Source organism: Pomacea canaliculata, linkage group LG4 (genome assembly GCF_003073045.1).
Source record: "Pomacea canaliculata isolate SZHN2017 linkage group LG4, ASM307304v1, whole genome shotgun sequence".
Taxonomy (NCBI): domain Eukaryota; kingdom Metazoa; phylum Mollusca; class Gastropoda; order Architaenioglossa; family Ampullariidae; genus Pomacea; species Pomacea canaliculata.
The window spans coordinates 28,963,122-28,983,485 of NC_037593.1; the positions used below are offsets into that span (position 1 = coordinate 28,963,122).

The 20,364-nt window shown below is 40.8% G+C and overlaps 2 protein-coding genes across 5 annotated transcripts in view; both read right to left on the minus strand.

The window, feature by feature from the left end:
• Positions 1–16,786, minus strand: part of LOC112562778 (dynein heavy chain 10, axonemal-like) — a 61,556-nt gene extending 44,770 nt beyond the window's left edge. For 3 of the 4 annotated variants that reach the window (XM_025236255.1, XM_025236258.1, XM_025236257.1), the window contains exons 1-16: positions 16,427–16,786; positions 15,691–15,809; positions 14,994–15,215; positions 14,152–14,289; positions 11,403–11,630; positions 10,667–10,948; positions 9,370–9,533; positions 8,703–8,901; positions 7,192–7,308; positions 5,693–5,941; positions 4,507–4,683; positions 3,605–3,800; positions 2,675–2,802; positions 1,927–2,013; positions 848–961; positions 417–557 (exon numbers count right to left, since the gene is read on the minus strand). In XM_025236255.1, the coding sequence (XP_025092040.1) occupies positions 417–557; positions 848–961; positions 1,927–2,013; positions 2,675–2,802; positions 3,605–3,800; positions 4,507–4,683; positions 5,693–5,941; positions 7,192–7,308; positions 8,703–8,901; positions 9,370–9,533; positions 10,667–10,948; positions 11,403–11,630; positions 14,152–14,289; positions 14,994–15,215; positions 15,691–15,809; positions 16,427–16,664 (2,799 nt within the window). In that variant the 5' untranslated portion in view covers positions 16,665–16,786. Of the gene's footprint in view, positions 1–416; positions 558–847; positions 962–1,926; positions 2,014–2,674; positions 2,803–3,604; positions 3,801–4,506; positions 4,684–5,692; positions 5,942–7,191; positions 7,309–8,702; positions 8,902–9,369; positions 9,534–10,666; positions 10,949–11,402; positions 11,631–12,163; positions 12,301–14,151; positions 14,290–14,993; positions 15,216–15,690; positions 15,810–16,426 lie in introns of those variants that run through there. The other variant, XM_025236259.1, reaches the window with a different exon arrangement.
• Positions 16,787–17,283: 497 nt separating this feature from the next.
• LOC112562777 (dynein heavy chain 10, axonemal-like) overlaps positions 17,284–20,364 on the minus strand; it is a 51,945-nt gene continuing 48,864 nt past the window's right edge. Inside the window, 4 exon segments of the mRNA XM_025236254.1 lie at positions 17,284–18,729; positions 19,029–19,174; positions 19,663–19,843; positions 20,011–20,178. Coding sequence (XP_025092039.1) covers positions 18,583–18,729; positions 19,029–19,174; positions 19,663–19,843; positions 20,011–20,178 — 642 coding nt within the window. The 3' untranslated portion in view covers positions 17,284–18,582.

Here is a 20,364-nt window from a genome sequence, read left to right on the forward strand (position 1 = left end):
TGTGTCATGTTCTAACGTGTCAGCGGGCATAACAATATCTGAAAAGGATTAATAAAGATGTTTGTGCTTGTGACAAGATCCAATGATACATAATGTGAAACAAGCTTACGTTGACCAGTGCGCGCACAACCCATAAACACAAATTATGTACCCCTGACAGCATTTAAGACCATCAAACCATAGGCATCTGTTGCATTTGTCGTCTAGACTTTCACCACAAAGTCCTCATATTTTAGCTAAGAAAATCCAAAAAATATAATGAATTAAAAAGGAAACAATGCGAAAATTGACTAACCATTACTCTTTTATGCCCGTGCATAATGAGTGGAATTGTTTCCTTTTTGGACATCAATTTCAAGCAACAAGTTAGGTAGGGAGCAGATAGGGGCTATGTTTGTCGAGAACACGAAACAGACCTTGACTTCTGGTATGATGCCGGGTGCCTGTGGTGGCGGAAACTTTACAACTTTGGCTTTTTCTATCGCTGCAAGGCAGCGACTTATGTCGCTCGCTTTTGCGTGTACTTGGTGCACCATGGAGCGAAATCTGTTGATAGCCTGCAAATTATTTTTTAAAAAAACAATACGAGTTACATAAAATTAGCACTCAAAATAAAAGACATATTAATAATAAAAATCTTTATTGGTGCTTATGCGATTTCAACCAGTGATTTACACTTCACCCTCTGTAACCTAAGCGTCTTAGAGAAAGTGCCGCTTTGGTAACAGAAAAGTATTAAATGGAACACCATTATCTGGAGTATTTGCAATGGTGTACACATGAGTGTATTATGTATTTACAACTGTGCTGCACTTCTCGGTCAATGAATGCACACAGACGACTTAACAATTTGGCACTTGACGGTGTAGTCTGTGATGGTGAGTGAGTTCCAGTTGTGTCGCCTGACTCCTGGCGACAGCACGTGGTGCAGTTCCTTCAGGTGCTCTTTCATGATGTCGGCCTGCACAGCAAAGTATTTCAGCCTCATTCAACTGGTGATGCTGTATTGGTGTCGGTAAAGTAACTACAACCCAGCAAACAGCTAACTTTGTCATTCTATAGACATAACGTTTGCATGCTATGTTGCGTGCGTCTGTGTATGCTATTATTCTGTCTGTGCCCATCTCCTCTCTCTCACTGCCTTATCTTCCCCAACCGTCTATGAAGTCAGGTACCCATTCCAAACATGTATTTACTAGAGGTAGGAGTGGGGGGGGGTTTCGCTGCGTTACACGGTTATCGAACCGGCGCGCCTCCTGATTTGGATGCCAATGCTCTAGCCACTTGATTATCAGCTTCGCTATCTAGACGAAAACGTGACTATACACGTATACGGCAATTTATTTTACATTACTTCACGTAACATGGTCACACAGTCGAAAATGTGTGTCTGTTAAGAAGGCTATTAAAAGTTTTGGACAAACATTGCGTTACGTGTTTGCTGCTAACCGCCTTTTTCAACCCAATGAACTTCACGTCAACACGCTCTGTTCCAAAGGCTTTCGTGGCGTGCTGCGTGCTTAGGAGTTGGCTTGATGCTCTGAATGTTTTGGGTAACTTGGTTGCGCTGATGTAAATTTTCCTTGACATTTCCTAGTTTTGATATATACATTTCTATATTCAGCTAGATACGTTCTTATTTTACGTCGACAAATCCGTTAGACCTTGACGCTTTCTAGCGATTTAGATCTCTTCACATCAGAGGAGCAAGGCAAGGAAAAAAAAGGTAAAATGATGATAAATTTGGACAATGGTGAAAATGATAAGGCGACGATGACGATAACGATGACGATGTCTAAATACATTATCAAGGAATCAGACCCTCTACAGTCTACACCAATCACGACCTACACAACACTAAATACCGCTCTCTATTTTGAAACCAGGGGTTTTGTACTTCAAGACTTTGCAAAAAAATGTCCATACTTCCCACTCGGACAGACAGCTGATGACACCATGGTATGCTTCAAGCATCTTTGTGATGCGCTGGGTATAGTCAATATACTTGTGCTCCTGTCTCGAGAAAACAACATATAGTAAAACTTTCCTGTCTCAGGCTAAGAACAGACAGTGAATATACTTGCTTTACTGCCTCGGAAAATAAACATTCATTCATTAATTCTTTTCCCTCTCGGGAAACAATATTTGGTGCTTTTTTGTTGCACACGAAAAATAAATAACATCTGAGGCAAATAACACATAATACTTGCACGTGCTTTCAGTCAGCAATCATACTCAACTATAAACGTTTCATTCGTGCAGCGTTTCTGTTACCACAACGAAACACCCATTTATATGTATGAGTGTATTATTAAGCGCTGAAAAATGTCCTAATAATGACGCTCCGTGGTCCAAATCTCAATATATGTGGATTTATTCATTCACATCTGTATCATCTTAATAAAACATCGTAGGACAAGTTTTAAAACTCTACAATACATTTAGGAATGCAAAATAATGTATCGTTTTAGAACCCTTTGGTTTAGAGTGCGGTGCAGATACCGAAGACACCTGTTTCACCAACATCCATAAGTGAAACCGAAGAACTTCCAGACCTTAGATATATAGATAATGTGCTCTCTTATGGCTGATTAAAATTTTACATTCTCAAAATACCATCACGCACCGAAGAAAGCGCTGGCAGATATTCTAACAGCGAGAAAAGCGAGGATACCTGAAGCGTGATATTTGTTGCCATTTCTGGGATGGGCAGACCTAGCGACTCCATGTTTCTTGTCTCGGCCATAATAAGAAACAGATCGGAATCGCAGTTCAGGTGGTAATGGGTTTCCCAAGGGTTGACTGAAGGATAAAAACAATTTAGCTTATTGAGAAATTACCGCCTGACATTCATTCATGCATTCCATTCATTCACTCATTCAATTTTCCTTCACCTGCACTTGTACAATGAGTTCAGAAGACATAAAAAGAGGCTGCACCTCATCATGTTTGACAGACCATTGCTGTCACTGTAACCATTCTACCCACGGTGATAGTCATTCACTGTCACATTATTTGCTGAGATCATATTTACTGTGACAAGCTCTCATCAAAGCTTTCTTTTTTTGCTACTGCATTTTTAGCCAGTTACCGTCGATTACATGCAGTGACGACCATCAAAACATACGAGTTAGATCATCCTGCTGGGTGACCCCACAACCTTTGCCCACTTGAATCGTCCTAAACTGTCACAGGACAGCCATTGTGTGCCCACTTCTAAATAAGTCTGAAGCTGATATTAATGAGGTTAAGCTCTATCTGACCTGTTTGTCAAAACTGCTACAGCGCATAACTCCTGACCTTCTTAGGCTGCCTGATTGATTTCAAGCGCCAACTTAGGATTGTCCTCTCTAAAATGACTTTCACTCACCAGTGCTTAGACCTATTTCATAGGATCAGGGAGCTATACAAGTCTTCTAAAGTTTAACTTCGTATACAGCTGACACGTATAATATACACAGGTAACACATTCAGTTAAGACGTAGTTCATTCAGATGATGCGTATAAGTAACACATCTGTGATGCATGTGGGTTACGCGCGCGGACACTGTGTACGCTATTAGATAAGGTAATACCGTTACCTACAATTAAAAAACAGGCTTACTGGTAATATTTTCATATTTATCGAAGTCCAATATCTGCCAGGTGCTAGTGTCAAGCTGTTTCATTACTTTTGAAGAAGACAAGAGGGTCCGTTTAAGCAGCACCGGAAGTCTGTTTGCCTGCTCTCGCCAGGTGAGATATGTTGCATCTTCAAACTCCTTCATCCTTCTGCCGATCTCCAGGTACTTTTTACGTGTCTGTCGGCAAAATAAAGGTGTTTTGTGACATTTCTCGCTTGTGTAGAGTTTCCAAATGGAGGAGGAGCGCCTGTTAGTAAAAAGGCCTACAGTGCTGGTGAAACTATCCTCTTTCCTTCCCATTTATTGCACATATATTGATCACGACAACTACACTAACCAGGAGAGCTGAATTGGATCTCAGGGTCAGAAGACATAGTCCGACAAGGTCGGGGCCTCTAGTGGAATTCAAGGTCGACTACGTCAGGTTTGGAGATCAAACACTGAACGCAACGCAAAGAACGAAAGAACGATACCACTAGCGCACACAAAGTAAAGAGTTAGAATTCAAATAGTAAAATTCTCCTTCACTAATCATTACCCACGACCTGGCAACGCGTAATTATCTGCTTTCAACCTCTCTCCTTCCCACATTAAAAATATTCGTTTACAAAGACACAGAGACAGGAAGACAAAAGACAAACTAGAGACATGAAAGGCAGAAACAGATGCTGAGATCGATAAAGACAGATTGATCGTCCATACAGACAGGTTATTGTATTATACGTGACGGTATCGCACACACATATAGAGAAAACTAGAGACAGAGGGAGGGAGACAGGCACATAGGCAGACTCAAAAACAGAGATGTATGGTGAGACAAAAAGTGCCAGAGATTTAAAACAAATGTGACAGAGATACGGGTGATAGTTACGTTCACCCTGACCTCCTTGCCCAGGTCGGTGATCATCATGGCTTCGAGACTGTTTAATCTGATGACTGTGTGCTTGATGCGGTGAAAGAGAGCTCTGCACCATTCTATCCTCCCTGCTAAAGGAGTCTTGTTTTTATACACGGGAGGTGACGACTTTTCTTCTTGAAACATCGTATCTATAGTGTCCAGCTGCAAGAAAATATTCTTCAGTTAATTTGCAATCGGGCTAAACGGTAAATGAATGAAATATCGCTCTTAAATACTTGCAGCCTGTTAGCCATGTAAGAAACGGCTAGAGCACTAGATTACAAACCCGAGGGTATGCTGGTTGGATACCCGTGCTTACCCCTGTTGCCGAAGCTGTTTGGTAGCTAACCCTAAAAAGGGATGGGCAAAGGTAAAGAAGCAAAAGGAGATAAATTGATCCCGAAGAAATGTGGCTCCTATCACCTCACTCCTCATCTACACATGTAAGAAAAAAAAGGTTTCGGGACAAGCATTACCTTACCTGTTAGCCACACCTTTGTTCATTACCATTACTCACAACAACGAAGAAAGAAAAAGTGTCCTATAGCCTAGTGACCTTAGGGGCATTGAACTGCGACTGGTTTGCTGTCTCCAAGATAAAGTCTGTGGAAGGGTGAGAACAGCTTCAATTACATAGTAAATCAGGTACCCATTTTCGCAGTGTGACGAGTGATTTTGCAGCCAGCGTTGGCTGTCATCACTTTGTAGCGACGAATGTGGCATCGCCGACTGATCTGCGTTTGAACTGACGATCATTAAAGTCCGTGTCTTAATCTGACGATATTACTAAGTTTAAATTAACCTAGTTCATCAGGCTGCCTGAGCTTCGTTATGAATTAAAAGGAAAACTGGTTTTCTTTTCATCGCTAATTAGGTTTTTGTTCTTTAGAGTGCCTAAGTATTTTCATGACGTACCAAACATGGTTTCCTCCAAAGCAGTCCCACCTTTATTGCCAATACACAAAAACATACTTTCACTAGTACCAACTAACGAGTGGCTATCCGTAATAGTCGCGAGAACAGCTGGATAGACGCAACGGACGATATATCTCGCCAATTAGTGTGATCCTGTAATCCACGCCGATCAGCAATCCTCCAAAACCAGTGATGATCGTCAGATTAAGTCACGGATTCACAAGTTGAAAGTATAATCTCGTCCTTGACCCTATACCTCTTTGCAGTACTGCAGCAGGATATCACTGAACTTCTGCATCAGCAGGTCTCTGATGACCTTTCGCGACTGGATGTCTTTGAAGTTTAGCAGCAGTTCAAAGGCGCCCTCTGCAGATCGCAGGTTTTGGAAGGACTTGTCGATGAAAGCTTTTGCCTCGTTCTCGATTAACCGGACCTCATTGTATAAGTTTTCCATTATCCGGGTCCAGGAGTCCTTCTCCGCCATATTGAAGGGACTGAACCTCGCCTGACAACAACAATACAGGAGGATCGCAGCCCATTGTATACCTTTTGAGAAATGCGTTATGAGGCTGTTGTGCAAACGCTATAGAGTGTATATGTGGTCTGTCCTTGACTCAACCATAGTTATGAATCGTTATATTTCAAAATGTAAAATTTGAATTGGAAAACAGGTCTGTGATTCAACGTGATATGTTTAATATTTGTTCATTTCACTGGAGGTTATGGCAGAAGATAATTTTATGTGGGTTTGTTTACAACATGCAATAAAAAGCAACATATTTAAAGCAGATACATAATGAATATGAATACGTGATTGCTTTACAGGTTTTCAAAAGTTTACCTCAGACTGACATTTCAGTCTGTTATTTCATAATGGTTTTAGCAGACTGTCATAATGGATTGAGATGAACAGTGTAGCCTGTTACTAGTCAATGTAAAATTCTTTTTATATAGCAATTATGCATAAATGTACTTGCTCTGCTGGTTGTTAATATATTTGCACTCCTATGTCGGTATTTTGTTGTTGTTGTTATTATTATTGTAAATTCAGGAGATAGTCTATTCCAGTGATGGCCAACCTTTTTCGGCCTGCGGGCCATACACATTTCCGACATGCGTGTCACGGGCCGCTTCACCGCAAAAATACAAAAAAAGAAAAAAAAATAGAGCAGATACCATTTTTATTAGAAACAAGGTGTACTTACCATTAATTATGTGGTAATTAGTGGGATATTTGAAGTTGTTTACCCGAAACCAACTTCTGAATGTCCGGCTGCATCGTAGAAACACCAAGTCGGAGCACTGAATCCAAATGTTCGTCCATCGAAAAAAAAGATTGAGAGACGCCCCTACGTAGGGATAAATACTTCTTCTTCCCTTCTTTTCGTTTTGTAGGTCTTTTTTATTACTAACATGCCGATTTCCCGCACTGTGGGCAGAAATTTCGCTTGCCGGATGGCACCGCGTCGTGGGCCGGATATGGCCCGCGGGCCTTAGGTTGGGCATCCCTGGTCTATTCAAATCATTTAAACATCTGATGAAATCACTTCTTTTTTCTTTAAACTGGGAGGTCTCTAAAACAACGATAATTTAATTTTGAAATTTTGGGGAAAGAGGAGAATTCAATCGGTTATCTATTGTTGCAACCAGTCCAAATTTTCCAGACATTGTCTGAGCGTTCTGTCAAAGGATAAAACAAAAATTGATTATAGAAACAAGAAGAATGAGAGGGACTTGCAGACAATGGCCACCCACCTGTTCGATGGGTTCCACAAGGAAATCGACCCGCAGCAAGACGTCGTTGATGCTTTCCTCGTCTCCCGTCACCGACTTCAGCTCGGGTCCAAAGATACTGTAGAATTCTTCCAGCACCTGCCCATGCATGTCTAATCATAAGACAGCTATCGCGACTCGGTAAAACCATTTAACTCTCTTTGTAGCATCTGTTTACATGTACAGGGATGACTGCTCTGCCGTGACATACATCCACCAGGACCCACAACTATTTTTGCAGAGAACAAAGACGAGCACAAAAGATGCGAAGGACTTCTCGTTTGATACTGTTTATGTTTGTAAAGAAATATGGTTCTGTTCAAGTGTCACACGCTTCTATGTTTAGGGTATTTGACAATTTAATACAGTGGTACCTCGACATACGAGTTTAATTCGTTCCGTAACCTTGCTCGTATGTCAAATTGCTCGTATCTCAAAGCAATTTTCCCCATTGAAATTCATTGAAATGCCATTAATCCGTTCCAGCTCCCAAAACACCACCTCAGTTGCTTTTGTTAAGTGTTTTTGAATAAGTAAAAGTGTATTTACAAGAAGAAACATTTATTTATGAATAACAAATACACATTCTATAAAAACATATTAAATTCTTCGTTTGTGGAAGTGTGTGGGATCTGCTTCAGCAAATCACCGTAAATCGCTCGTGCCTTCTCACACATGATGCTTTGTGTTAAGGTTCCTCCTTGAAGCTGCTTCTCTGTCACCTACACAGTCAATAGTTTCTCCATCGTTTCATGGAGAGAAGTCCGGAGCTTAGAAATTATTGTAACGCCCCTAGCTGGCGTTGTAACCTTTATCAACTCCTGTTTAAGCTCAGAACATATCATTGATGTGCTACACCCGTACATCCTCGCCAAGTCAATTACTTGCACACCTTACTCATGTTTTTCTACGATTTCGCGCTTTAATTCAATAGACATCATCTTCTTCTTCGGACCCATGGTTACAAAAATAAATGGGATAATGTTTTGTAAATGTACAAAAAGCAAAAAAACGCGAACCCAACTTATCAAAAATGCTTCGAACACGAGGGAAACAAGCACACAGACTGAGTCTAGTCTGAGGTGGGAGAAACTGTTTAGACGCTGCACACGACCCCAACATCCGCCCACATGTTGGGGTCGTGTGCAGCGGTGTAGTGTGCGATTCCTCGTATCTCAAATCTTGCTCTTATCTCGAAGCAAAATATCGCTCGTTCGGCGGCTCGTATCTCAAAATACTCGTATGTCAGGGCACTCGTATGTCGAGGTACCACTGTAGTTTAATTCTTTCTCTCTTCTGTTTCACTTCTCTCTTTTGATTTTAGCAGTAACAGAATGCTCAAAGTTTAGCAGATATTTTAGCAGCGGCAAAAAGTTTGGCAGATACTTTCTTTTTAAAGGCGAGGGCAGGAAGAAAAAAGTACACAGATTTGGTGACCCCTCTCCTTTTAAAAAAACCAACACTTTTGTCATTATATCGTCTGTCTTTCTGACCTTCGCCACGTCGTACAGATCCTGGCAAATGGATGCCATGTAGTCAGTTCTCTGGAACAAACGGACCCTGTCGAACTCCCAGCGCTGGTCGCGACCCGCGTTCTCTATCTTAGCACGGATGGTCAGGTAGGACCGTTTCCATGCTTTCAAGAGGTCGCAAGCATCGTGTGTTTTCTTTTTGACTTCACTAATCTCCAGCCTGCGACAGATGAACAGCTTCTACATCAGTTGATTGAGGTTGAGTTTCTGTTTATTGCCACGCCAGTAGCAAAGACTATTTCGCTGTGTGGTAAAGGGTAATCATCACAGATCAAATTTAAGCCACAACAATCCGATGTGTGCCGACTGATATAATATAGTTTTTGTAAAAAAAAAATGTAAAAGGAACAGGCAGGGCAGATAATCGCTCCACCCATTGAGAAAAGTGCGATATCTAAACCTCACTCCCTAAGGACAGAAAGCTTGGAGAACGACCTTTGGATTTTACGACTTTTTTTCACTCCAATCATAACTACACCCCTCTTCCTACAAGCTGGACTTGCTTGGTACTCCTAGCTACGTGTTGAGAGAGACCGACAATGAGAGCAAAACCAGAAAGCGAAGAAAGTGGGGAGTATTTCATAAAACCTAGTAAGCCTCGAGGGCATCACGCATACGCGCGCCTCACTTGAAGAGTTCGCGCACGTCGACAACGCGGTTGACTCGCTCGGCCAACTCCCAGGCGACGCGTTCCATGAGAGGCACCATGTGCTCGTCCGTGTTGAAGTAACGTGAGATGGTCCACATCAAGCGGAACGCCTGCATCATGCTGGGCAGAGTCTCGCGAACCAGCTACACGTACGCATCAAGAATGCGCGCACCCACGAATTCACAAAGCAAGCAATGTATATTGAATTACAGAATGTAGAAAGCCTCTTTCTCTTGGTGAACACTATATAATTATACTATCTTTTAACACTTGTGTTTACACATTTTAGCGGTTTTGCAATATACCATGATCACAACGTCACTGTGCTATATAAATGTAAGGCTTGTGATGTTGGAGATGAATTTCGCCATGTGAAATACTTCACGACTTAAAGAGGATTTATTCCTAAACTTTATTTTAAATATTCTTATACCTTTACCAGGGCTTCTGCTTACGCAAAAAATTGCGTACAGTACGCATTAAAAGTTCGGAGGACCCCTTCAATTTTCGTCAATGGGGTCCCAGGGGACCCTTCAAATTTGGGCGAAGAACAGATACAAAATTGGGTAAGTGTAGTGTCTGACATCCAATCTATTATTGTCGTCTGCTACAAGGTGAGAGTTACTTCCCTTGCACTGAGTTTTTTCCCCTTACCGGGAAGAGTTCCCTCATGGACAGCGTGGTTAAAATCATCTCAGTAACGGAAAGAAAGGGAGCACCCCAAGTACAGTGAGCATAAGCTCATCACAGAAGCTTGCAAACTCTTCACGGCACAGAAATCTCGCCGTTTCTGACAAGACATTACAGTGCTTTGTGTACATGAAAGGCAGTTGAACAAAGTTGTTGATTTGTTGGGGTTTTTTTTTCAACTTTGTAAAGGGACCCCTTAGAGTTAGACAGGGACCCCTTAGTAATCTGAAGAAGGGGTCCCTGGGACCCCGAAGAATTTAGCCTTAGCAGAAGCCCTGCCTTTACATTTAACAGTCTTTTCTGCTTCATAAAATAATCGTGTATTAACAAAACTTATCCAATTTATAAAATTATCTATAATAATTTCGACAATGTCAATCGTTTACGCTATGTTTATGTTGTACCAATATTATCAGCAATAATGGTCATCATATCATATTTACTTCCTGGCACAGCAATTCAAGCTCTCTATGAGGAACTTGACGGGATGAACTGCTTTATGTGTATTATGTCAGTTTTTCCATATCCTTCAAAGGGTTAACGAATAAAATTGTTGGGAGATGTGGACATGGGTGACGTGGCTGACCTGGAAGGAGAGGCCGTGCGTGATGTTCTTGAAATGTCTCTCCACAGTGGCGAGGAAGCGCACGTTGTCCTTGGCCTGAGTGTACAGGCGCTTCAGCTCCATTAAGATGTAGTCAAAGATGTTCTCCTTCAAGCGGTGCACGTCCAGCATGCGTTGCGCTAGCGGCGTGGACAGCCCCTGGATCAACCCGCTGAACACGGCATTCCACTCACGCCAAAACTCCACTGCTGCTAGCGGCCCTTTGCCGCGGGGCTGCAGCTTGGCATGCTTCTCAAATACCTCCTGGTGACATTGTCAACAACATCATCCATATTTTCAGGTCGTCTGCATGACAGCAGCATTCGAAAAACAAATACACTCATAGATACGCAGTTTTATTAAAAAAAAAAATCTTCAGGCGTCTATAATATTTTGCTATTGTTTCGAATACGTACTGCAATGCCTGCTATTTATGAAACAATTTTAAGCGGTTTTTTTTCCACAATGCTCAAATAAAATGATCAATCAAACGTAATGTTTATTTTGCATGAATTCTGCACTCTTCGCGCTACCTTTGTCCCTTCAGCTTACGAAGAAACTATGCCCAGCATTTATACTCACCTTTTTAGTACAACAGAAATAAATTTAATGATTTACCTCTTAAGTCTCATACAAACCAACTGACTTCTTCAGTTTCTATCAGTCCTAAACAGATTTATATATTTTTTTTCTTCAATAAAAGTGAAGTAAAGACCACCTGGAGGGTATATGTCCAGGCTTCGCAATATTTGTGGATGAGTTCCACAAGCTCTGTGTTGGCCATGATTTCCTTTTTGTCCTCAGGAATCTCTATATCCGGAAATGTTATCAAGATCTCACCCTCCATCTGACGGAGGGTGAGGGCGACAGCGGATGAGAACTTGATTAAGTTCATGAGAAACTCGTCGCGGAGCATGACCTTCGCTCGCGGTTCCGTTTCGCTTTCCTGGTTGTACATGAGAAAAGGGAACACAAGCAAGTTAAAATGAACAGTCTTCAGTTTGCACTAAATGCATTAATGTCTCAATTCTCTCGATTCATCAAATTGAAATCTATACATTTAACAAGGAGACGCGCACTATATATATAGCGTACAAATCGACCAAAAGATACAAAAACTCTTAGACAAGGACTCTGCCAAAATTATAAAGACTTCTTAAGCTTAGGTCAGTCTTGGGGCAATCGCCCACATTTCGCTATGAATTTTCAAGTGCTCTTACAGTATTTTTTAAGTTTGAATCCTGCGTAATTTTGAACTTCAGCAACTAAGACTGATTTTAAATGGATGCCGCATTGAGTCTTACCAAATAGTAAATTAACTTATTTGGACTTGAGTGAAGTGGAAGGTGAAAAAGGTAATATGCCAATGCATTCGTCACGACAGCGAAAATGAATTATGATAATTAATAATTATGATTTTTCTACTTGGTCACAATTACTACAAAAATACATCGCCATTCGTGTTAGATAATGTCATACCCAAAGGCAAAAGGTTAAAATGATCTCGTATCCTTTTTAGGGAACGAGACGCTTTCATTGGGGTCAGCTTCTTTGGTCGACTTTCCTCCCTTCTCCCTCGCCGTCTTTCCTCTCTTCCTCCCCAGCCCTGCATCCACTAATTACTACACTATGCTACCTCGTAACTTTTTTTTACATTGTTTGATTTGGTGAAAAGTCCGAAACTACTTTGACCATGACCTTATTTATTTCCTTTCCGCATCTCCTTCCTTCTTTCCCCTAGAGAAACAAATCGAACTTTATGTTAGTGAATACATTTCCTTTATAGCGTCTCACTTAGCGATTTGTCATAAAGGGTGAAACTGGATTCCTTCTCATTTGATGGAGAGAAACTGTAGCCTCGATTACCAGTTTACCAGTTCCACCAAGCTCTTCTATGACCCATCTCAGACATGTTATGGTCAAAATCTTCAGAAGATGCGAAGCAAGTAGCAATTTTGCGATAAACCTACGTTTGATAGGGGCTAAGAGGAGAAGATGTGTGTAGAAAAGGTATTTTCTACTTATTATCTACTTTCGGGGAAGCGGACGGCCGAGTGGTTAGAGCGCTGGCGTCCGAACCGAGAGCGCGCTGGTTCAATTCCCGATAAGCGCAGCAAACTTTCCCCAGTCGACCCAGCTGAAGGGAATGGGTACCTGACTCCATAGAGGGTCGGGGAAGGTAAGGCAGCGAGGGAGAGGAGATGGGCACCACCCTCATGTAAAAAGCTGGCCCCGAGAAAAGTGGGGTCTCTAACACCTCACTCCCCAAAACGACCTTTAAAGGTTATGGGACGACCTTTACCTTTACCTTTTTATCTACTTTTATTAATGGTAGCGTAAAGTTTTGATTAGAGTAATTAGAATAGAGACAATACATCGTGAACTGGGCAAGCTGGCAACACATTTCCCCGATTGACGTGCCAACCGTATAACTGCCCCATTCAGCACCGGTGGCCAGTCGAGGCTAGCAAAAGCATCTACGTAAGCGGCTGCGATTGACGTGCGGCCAGGGGAGACAACTGTGTAACAGTCCTGCCCCTGATGGACAGCTGTAGCCGGGTATCGCCCAAGGCGACCAACGCCCCCCTTTTAGTAATGGCTTTAGACCAGCGGTTCTCAACCTTTTACTTGTGATGCCCCCCTGACGAACAAAGGTACGTCCGCGCGTCCCCCTTAGCCAGCAATGTAAGCTAATTTCACTAATACCGGTATAAGAAACTTTTAAAAAATGACCACCTTCGCGCCCCCCTTGTAAGCACATCGCGCCCCCCCCCCCAGCGGGGGCGCGCCCCACAGGTTGAGAACCGCTGCTTTAGACCATGCTTTACATGTTCAAGGAAGAAGGTGACCAGAGATACGCCCACAGGAAAGAATACACCCACCGGAAGGAACAAACAAGACAGTCGGGTACAAAGAAAGAAACTTCACTTCTCCGTGTGGCGAGCTGGTGAGCGGCCGACGGACGGTCCACCTTGTAGAAGACGTTAAAGTGTCCGTGGGACTTGGAGAACCTATAGTCAATGTTAAGAGAACTGATAATGAACTGGAAGTTTAAGCCAGCGTGATTAGACGTGGACCACTGTTGTATACGAAGCAGGGACTGCTGAACATGGAAACTGTGAATTGTGAACTCCAGCGTGTGAACAGTGAACAGTGGAATTATTATTGTGAGAACACTAACAAGACGAAATACCAGGGAGATAAGTTTTTAAGATTATGTCAATACTTGTAAACTATTCTTTTGTATATCTTTACTCTTTTGTTTAATTATATTCTTTTAATTGGTACTGAAGTATCTTTATTGAGATCTTTATTGCATGTATTGTAATTAGGTGTGTGGGCAAACGCTAGATAAGTGTATGCTAGCTAGCTATCCATTGCGCGGCAGGGCCTACATTCAGTCCGTTACAATGTGGAAGACGTACAGTTTGCTGAAAAGCAGAATAAGGAAACTTCTCGAAACTGACCCTTTTTTTAGACTTTTTTTTCCTCCCGGGTTTTGATTCTAGTTGTTGCAGTATCTGATGAATCTTTTTGTCTGGTTCGATTGCTGTTGCCATTTCTTTACTCTTCATTTGATAGTAAGCAAGTAATGGTCTGTACACCTGCAACAGGGAATAGTCGTCTGGTTTTGAGTAGAACACATTCCGATTAACTGTCTTACCCTTTCCCCTGTCCCTGTGGCGAGATAAGAATTCCAGCCAAGAATCTCGTTCCAAGCGAGGTATGCAGACGCTGGGTTTTCTAGTGTTGCTGAATGATTTAGCAGACATTTTCGTGGTATTTTTTTTTTTTTTTTTATCATAACCAAAAATAAAATTTTAGTTGTATGTGTTTAGCTTTTTCATGTTATTTTTATTTAAATTAGTTACTTGTAGTTACTCTTTAGCAGACGATTAAACACCCACTCGCGCAGTGATATCAAAAGAAAATAGTGCACTATCCACATCTCTTTGCAAAGCTGTAACAATTTGAACCTAAAAGTTTCATGTGTTTCTCAACTGTTAAATTTAATTTTGTAGTATGCTCAGACCATTGGCTCTCGCTGAGAGTTCGGTTCTGTCCTTACAACAAGACGCATACCTCGCTTGAAACGAGATTCTTGGTTGGAATTCTTGTCTCACTACACCTGTACACTGTCTACTTCCAGAGTGCTAGGCGACTTGGTGGCCAAGTAGACATTCTTCTACATGGCATAGGTGCGCGACAGTAGGGTGAACTGCTCACACCCTCTTTTTTCTTAGCATACTTAATTTATAGCCTCGTAAACGTTAACGACTGACGAGAAGGCTAGCTTTTATATGCGTACCTTATCTAGCATTTGCTGCATTTGGAGAAGGATAAATTTGTCAGAGTCGCCAAACTCAAAATACGATGGCAAAATCATGTCAGCCTCTTTCTTCGTGGCCGGCAGGGGCAACTCGCCGCCCGAGTTTCGAATGATGAAGAAGCTGCGCTCCACTAACCTCTCCTCGGGGTAGTCGAAGTACATGTAAATATATGTTTTCATTACCATATGGGTGATAAGTTTCTGAAAGTAAATATAAGCATGTGTTTTCGTCGTCTCTTGGGGGATACAGTCGACATGTGGGTGTATAAGAAATGGACGGTTGGACGCATGCATGCATGTTAAATATTATTTCGAGAAAGAAAGGAATGCCAGTAAATTAAGACGTGAAAGAAGGAGGAAAGAAAAATACAAAAAGAGGCAGTGGAGGAAAGCAGGAAACAAACGAAGAAAGTGGGGAGGATTTATCCTCCCTATTTTCTTCTACCCGGTTGTGGGCTCAAATATTAGAGCTACGTAGGCATAATCAAACGTGTGTTTATGAAGTATTTTCATCAATTGTTGTCTTAATCAATAGAGCGCGTTAAACCCACTTTCACTCCAATGAAACAGCGTAGACTAGGACAACAGGTAGCAGGTAGCGGGCATAGATGCATGTTGTTGACAGACAATGACGTGAAACTGTGTCATCATAACAATTTCGAATAAAGAAGTTTACTTTCACAATCTTGACCCTGGGAGTTCCGTCTGATTCGTTATCTTCCCCCTCTTCTTCCTCTCCTTCTTCTTCTCCTTCTTCCTCCTCCTCATCTTCCTCCTCGTCTTCGCTTTCGACAACTGGCATGAAAAGAAGAAATCCAAAAAGTAAGTTTATTTTCTTTAGAGTGTTGCTTACCTTTTTTTTCCTTGAAAACTCAGCACATTTCCAATATTTATTATTCAGAATATTTCGCTTGTTATCTACTATAATCTCATTCATAATGTGGTTGGTGTATTTCTCTCTAATAATAAAGAGAAGAAAGAATCGTTTATAATGTGGCTGTTCAACAGCGATAAACGATAAAATCATATATCATAATTATAATAATCAACAAAAACTGCATGCATACACCCTATCAACAACCATTTAACACCGCCATCGCACATTCGTTCAAACAAATCACCAAAACCAGATCCTCATGCAAACCCAATTCATTAACACATGCCCCGAACTCGTATGGCTGAAACAACATTCAGTTTCTCCTGCACGCAGCCACATAGACACAGATGCTGAAAGCTGGATCGGACATACATATTATCCCATAGCAACTTTTCACACTGACTTTTGCACAGGTGATAGATCTCCTCGAACGTCCTTTGAACCTAAATAAAAATAGTAATGGCGAAATTGTGGAGTGAGTGAGAAAAATATGTCGCTTGCTTCTCGATCTGTGTAGTGTGTGCAACAAACTTACCGTACTCCACTTCAATTTCTTCCTCTTCTTCTCTGTCGATTCTGTAAAAAATTGCAAGAAGAATATTTTCGTCTGATGTTTCATCCAGGAATGTTTTCAGCCTCCTTTCTTCTGACCCATCGTCGCGGGTTAGAAACTCATGTAAAACAGCGGGGTCGTCCAAGTCAAAAGCGTGACAGATCCGATCTTGGATCCAGTTCACTCTAGTGTCACTAGATTCATAAAATGTGTTCTCCATTTCTCGATTGAGCGTTACAATGTCTGAAGCAATCGTCAACTCACAGTGACGGCGAAACTGTCGCGAGTTCGCACACCGTGTACACGAAGGGTCGACTAACCGCTAAAAAACTCAAAATGACGTCATTTTTCATTGGGGGAGCGGTTGATCTCAGGACAGATTAAAAAATCTTTCTTGTTAGTTTAGAGGACTTTTTTCATTAAACCTTCGTCCTTTCTGAGTCTTTTACCTTTAATATTAATACTTACTCCAAAATTAAGTATTAGATTCTTGTAAAGTTGCTACGTCTATATATCGCCGTCTGCTCGTTGCTCCATGGACTTTCTTTTCAATTTGGGGATGACTCAGTCTCTGTTCCAGAATTATGCAAATATCTTTTTTTTTGGGGGGGGGGGGTGTCGTCTTAATGGTGAGGAAAGCGCGATAGAATTCTTCTCCTCATCCAATTAAGCACGTACGTATTTGTCTTCCTATTCTCTTTCTTTGTCCTCGATCCACAATAAGCTATTCGACCTCCAACACTTACATGGCATGTAATGTATGCATGCAAGACCAATGGGAGACATGTACATTAAATACGACTCTTATCTCCACAATTTAAAAAAATACAAAGTAGAATGAATCTGTAAATAGTTTTATTTCAAATTTTGGTCCATTTTATTTCTCCGTCCCTCATCAACCCCCCCCCCTCCCCCACATACACACACGCACACACTTTTTTTTGCCTTTTAAGCTGGTTTTTTTTTCATACAGCATTTCTCACACGTTAAAATTGCATCACTTTACATTGCTTCATCCTGTAGCCGTCATTATGCATTCTTACAGCCCAGACACAAATAAAAAGATCAGCAAACACACCATACCAATAGAGAAGAGTGGAAACTAATCCGACAGGGGCAGTTCCAAAAATATTATCTCATACATAAAACATGGCAGAAGTAACACTTTACAAACCTGGCAAAACACATAAAAAAGAGAGAAAAAGAGATATGCCTGCTCCCGCGTAAGCAGTGTTATGTGAAACTGATGATACCACATGATTTATTAATCAGCTTACTTGCTATGAGTACATGCATCTTGGTTCTAAAAAAAAATGTCACACAATCCTGAGATAGTGTTTCAGACATTCAAATGTTATTAAGTTATAAATATAATTTATTTATTTCTAAAATTTCTTGCAAACTATGTAAATAATGTGATATTTTAACTCACAAAAACACAGCATCTGAAGTATATTTACAGATAAATATAGCTAAATACAGACAATGCAATATTAGTATTGCTATGTTTGGCACACAAAAAAATGAATGAATGTTATGAATGTAAATAGTGAATGTTGCTGCATTACCTAATTTTAATAGGTGATAAACTTTTTCATGTAGCACACTTGCTGCATCTAATGTTCTAGACATCAATATCAAATACTGCCAAACAAGCAAAAGTCTACAGGTGAATTTCTAAACATCTGCACCATGTGCTAAAACATAATTGTCTATACATGTTAAGTGGTCCTCATTTTCCAGTCTAATACTTGAAATTATTACAGTATTTGTCTGCTTGCATATTTTTGTATCTGCTGGATGCAGTTTGCCAGCAACACACTACCACATTGTTCAACCCTTGTTAACAAGGTTTGCGCAGTGGCTTGAACATTCATAGCAATTCCTCAAGAACAGTGATGGCACAACTGTACAAGACAACTCTCACAAGAGAAGGTGGATATCTCTGAGATACATAACACATCAGTTTTCTGTCTTGGTGATTTATCCCTTAAGAACCATTTTAAAAGATTGTAGAGCACAACAGAAACAAAATAAAATAGTGTCATATCTCGAAGTCAAATATTTGTTTCTCTATCCATCCAAAGACAGTTTCATGCAGCTGTTACCCATGTTCATTTTATGTTTCCCTCCTATACTTAGTCAGTGTTGAGGATGAGGCAGACACCCTGCAGAACCCAGTGACTGATGTGTTCTGTGGTGGCCAGGTCAGCCTCAAACACCAAACCCACACCCATGGCATTGCGTCGCTGCGATGTTACATACACTGGTGTGCGGAATGTATTCTGTTGAGTAATACAAAACAGAAAAATTAAATAATAAGGAAAAAGAGGAATTCATCTTTTTCTATTTAGATTCTAAGTGTTCAAGAATTAGAAAATAATCTCCTTGATCTTAAATTAATTCACCATTACCCCACCCCAAAAATCATAATTATGTACAAAAGATGATGATAATGACAACATGATGAATACTATGTAGCTATAGGTTTTTTCAACCAGCTCTGCTAACTAGCTGGCATCATTCCAGTGTCTAAGGCAGTTTTCTTACACAGCAAGCATGACCAGGACTTTCTCTCAGTTACCTGTAGCTTGAGGCGATGTGCCTCAATGGGGATGATTTTGAGAACTGGCAACTCCTGGATTAACTGTTTGGGTTTCTGCCGAATCAGACATGTCTGTTTCACATCCCAGCCAGCTCCTTCCAGATACAGCCCGTGAACAAAGCAGCCTGAAATACAGCAAAATAGTAAAGAAATGTAAAGTCAGAATTATATTATCCATCCATATATATGCATACATACTGATTAATCATACATACACACATACATATATCCTTTGACTGGTACCAACTCACAAGCAGCTGGTCCATTAGTAATCATATAATTATGATGGTAAACTGTAATGTCCTCACATAGTACGCATGTTCAATAGATGTTCAAGGTATTGGTCTTTATTTATTCCTTCGCTTTTAGCTGCAAAGTGTTCACCCAAAGAATCATCCAAGTGAAATTTTAAATTACTTAGTTAACTCCATTACTAAATCTAAATTCCCAAACTCTGAATGAATTTTTTCTTCACGAAGAACAAACATTTTAGCTCTCCTTTTTTGCTGAAGCTTTGACAACATATGCTATGGATACCAGTATTTACTTTTTAATTTCCACTGGTGTGAGTCTTTAAAGGCTCCAATTATAACATAGACAGTTCTAAAATCACCTTGCGTAGTTCTCTCTGTTACATCCTCTGGCAAAACATATTGTGTCACAGAGGTGTACAGAGTAGACTTGTCTAAAGGCCAACCATTCTTACGGCATGTAGCTTGTACAAGAGCTGTCAGGTAGGATTCTGGAATGTGAAGACCTGACAGCCACATAACTGGTGGTTCTCCTTCATTCACCTTTGGACAACAAATAAAGAGACAACTCATACTAAAAGAATAATCTTCCACACCTCAGTTCTTTTCACAAACGTCAAACATCAATCTATATATTTATAGATTTATATATATATATAAACAACATTGTTCAAAGATTTGAAATTCTTTGTTTTGTTCTTAATATTTACCCAGCTGTTGTACTGGCTGAATCGTTTCTCAAAGTGAATCATCCAGTTTGCGAGGGACTTAAGTGTGTCTGGGGCCAGTCGCCGCCATATGCCAGGGATGACACCATTGAACAAGGAGCGTGCTACATCATCCAGTTCACTGCTCATGCCTACCTCACCTGCCAATGCCTGCAGAAACACACAGATACAAAGACATGGACAATGAGACACAAAGAAACATAGAAACAGGTACACACACACACACAGGTCAACATACACACACACTATTATCAGCATTTCACTTTATTGTAATACTGCAGGCATCACTATTAAACTAATAATGTCAACTTAATTCAGTAAAAATACAAACTGCTA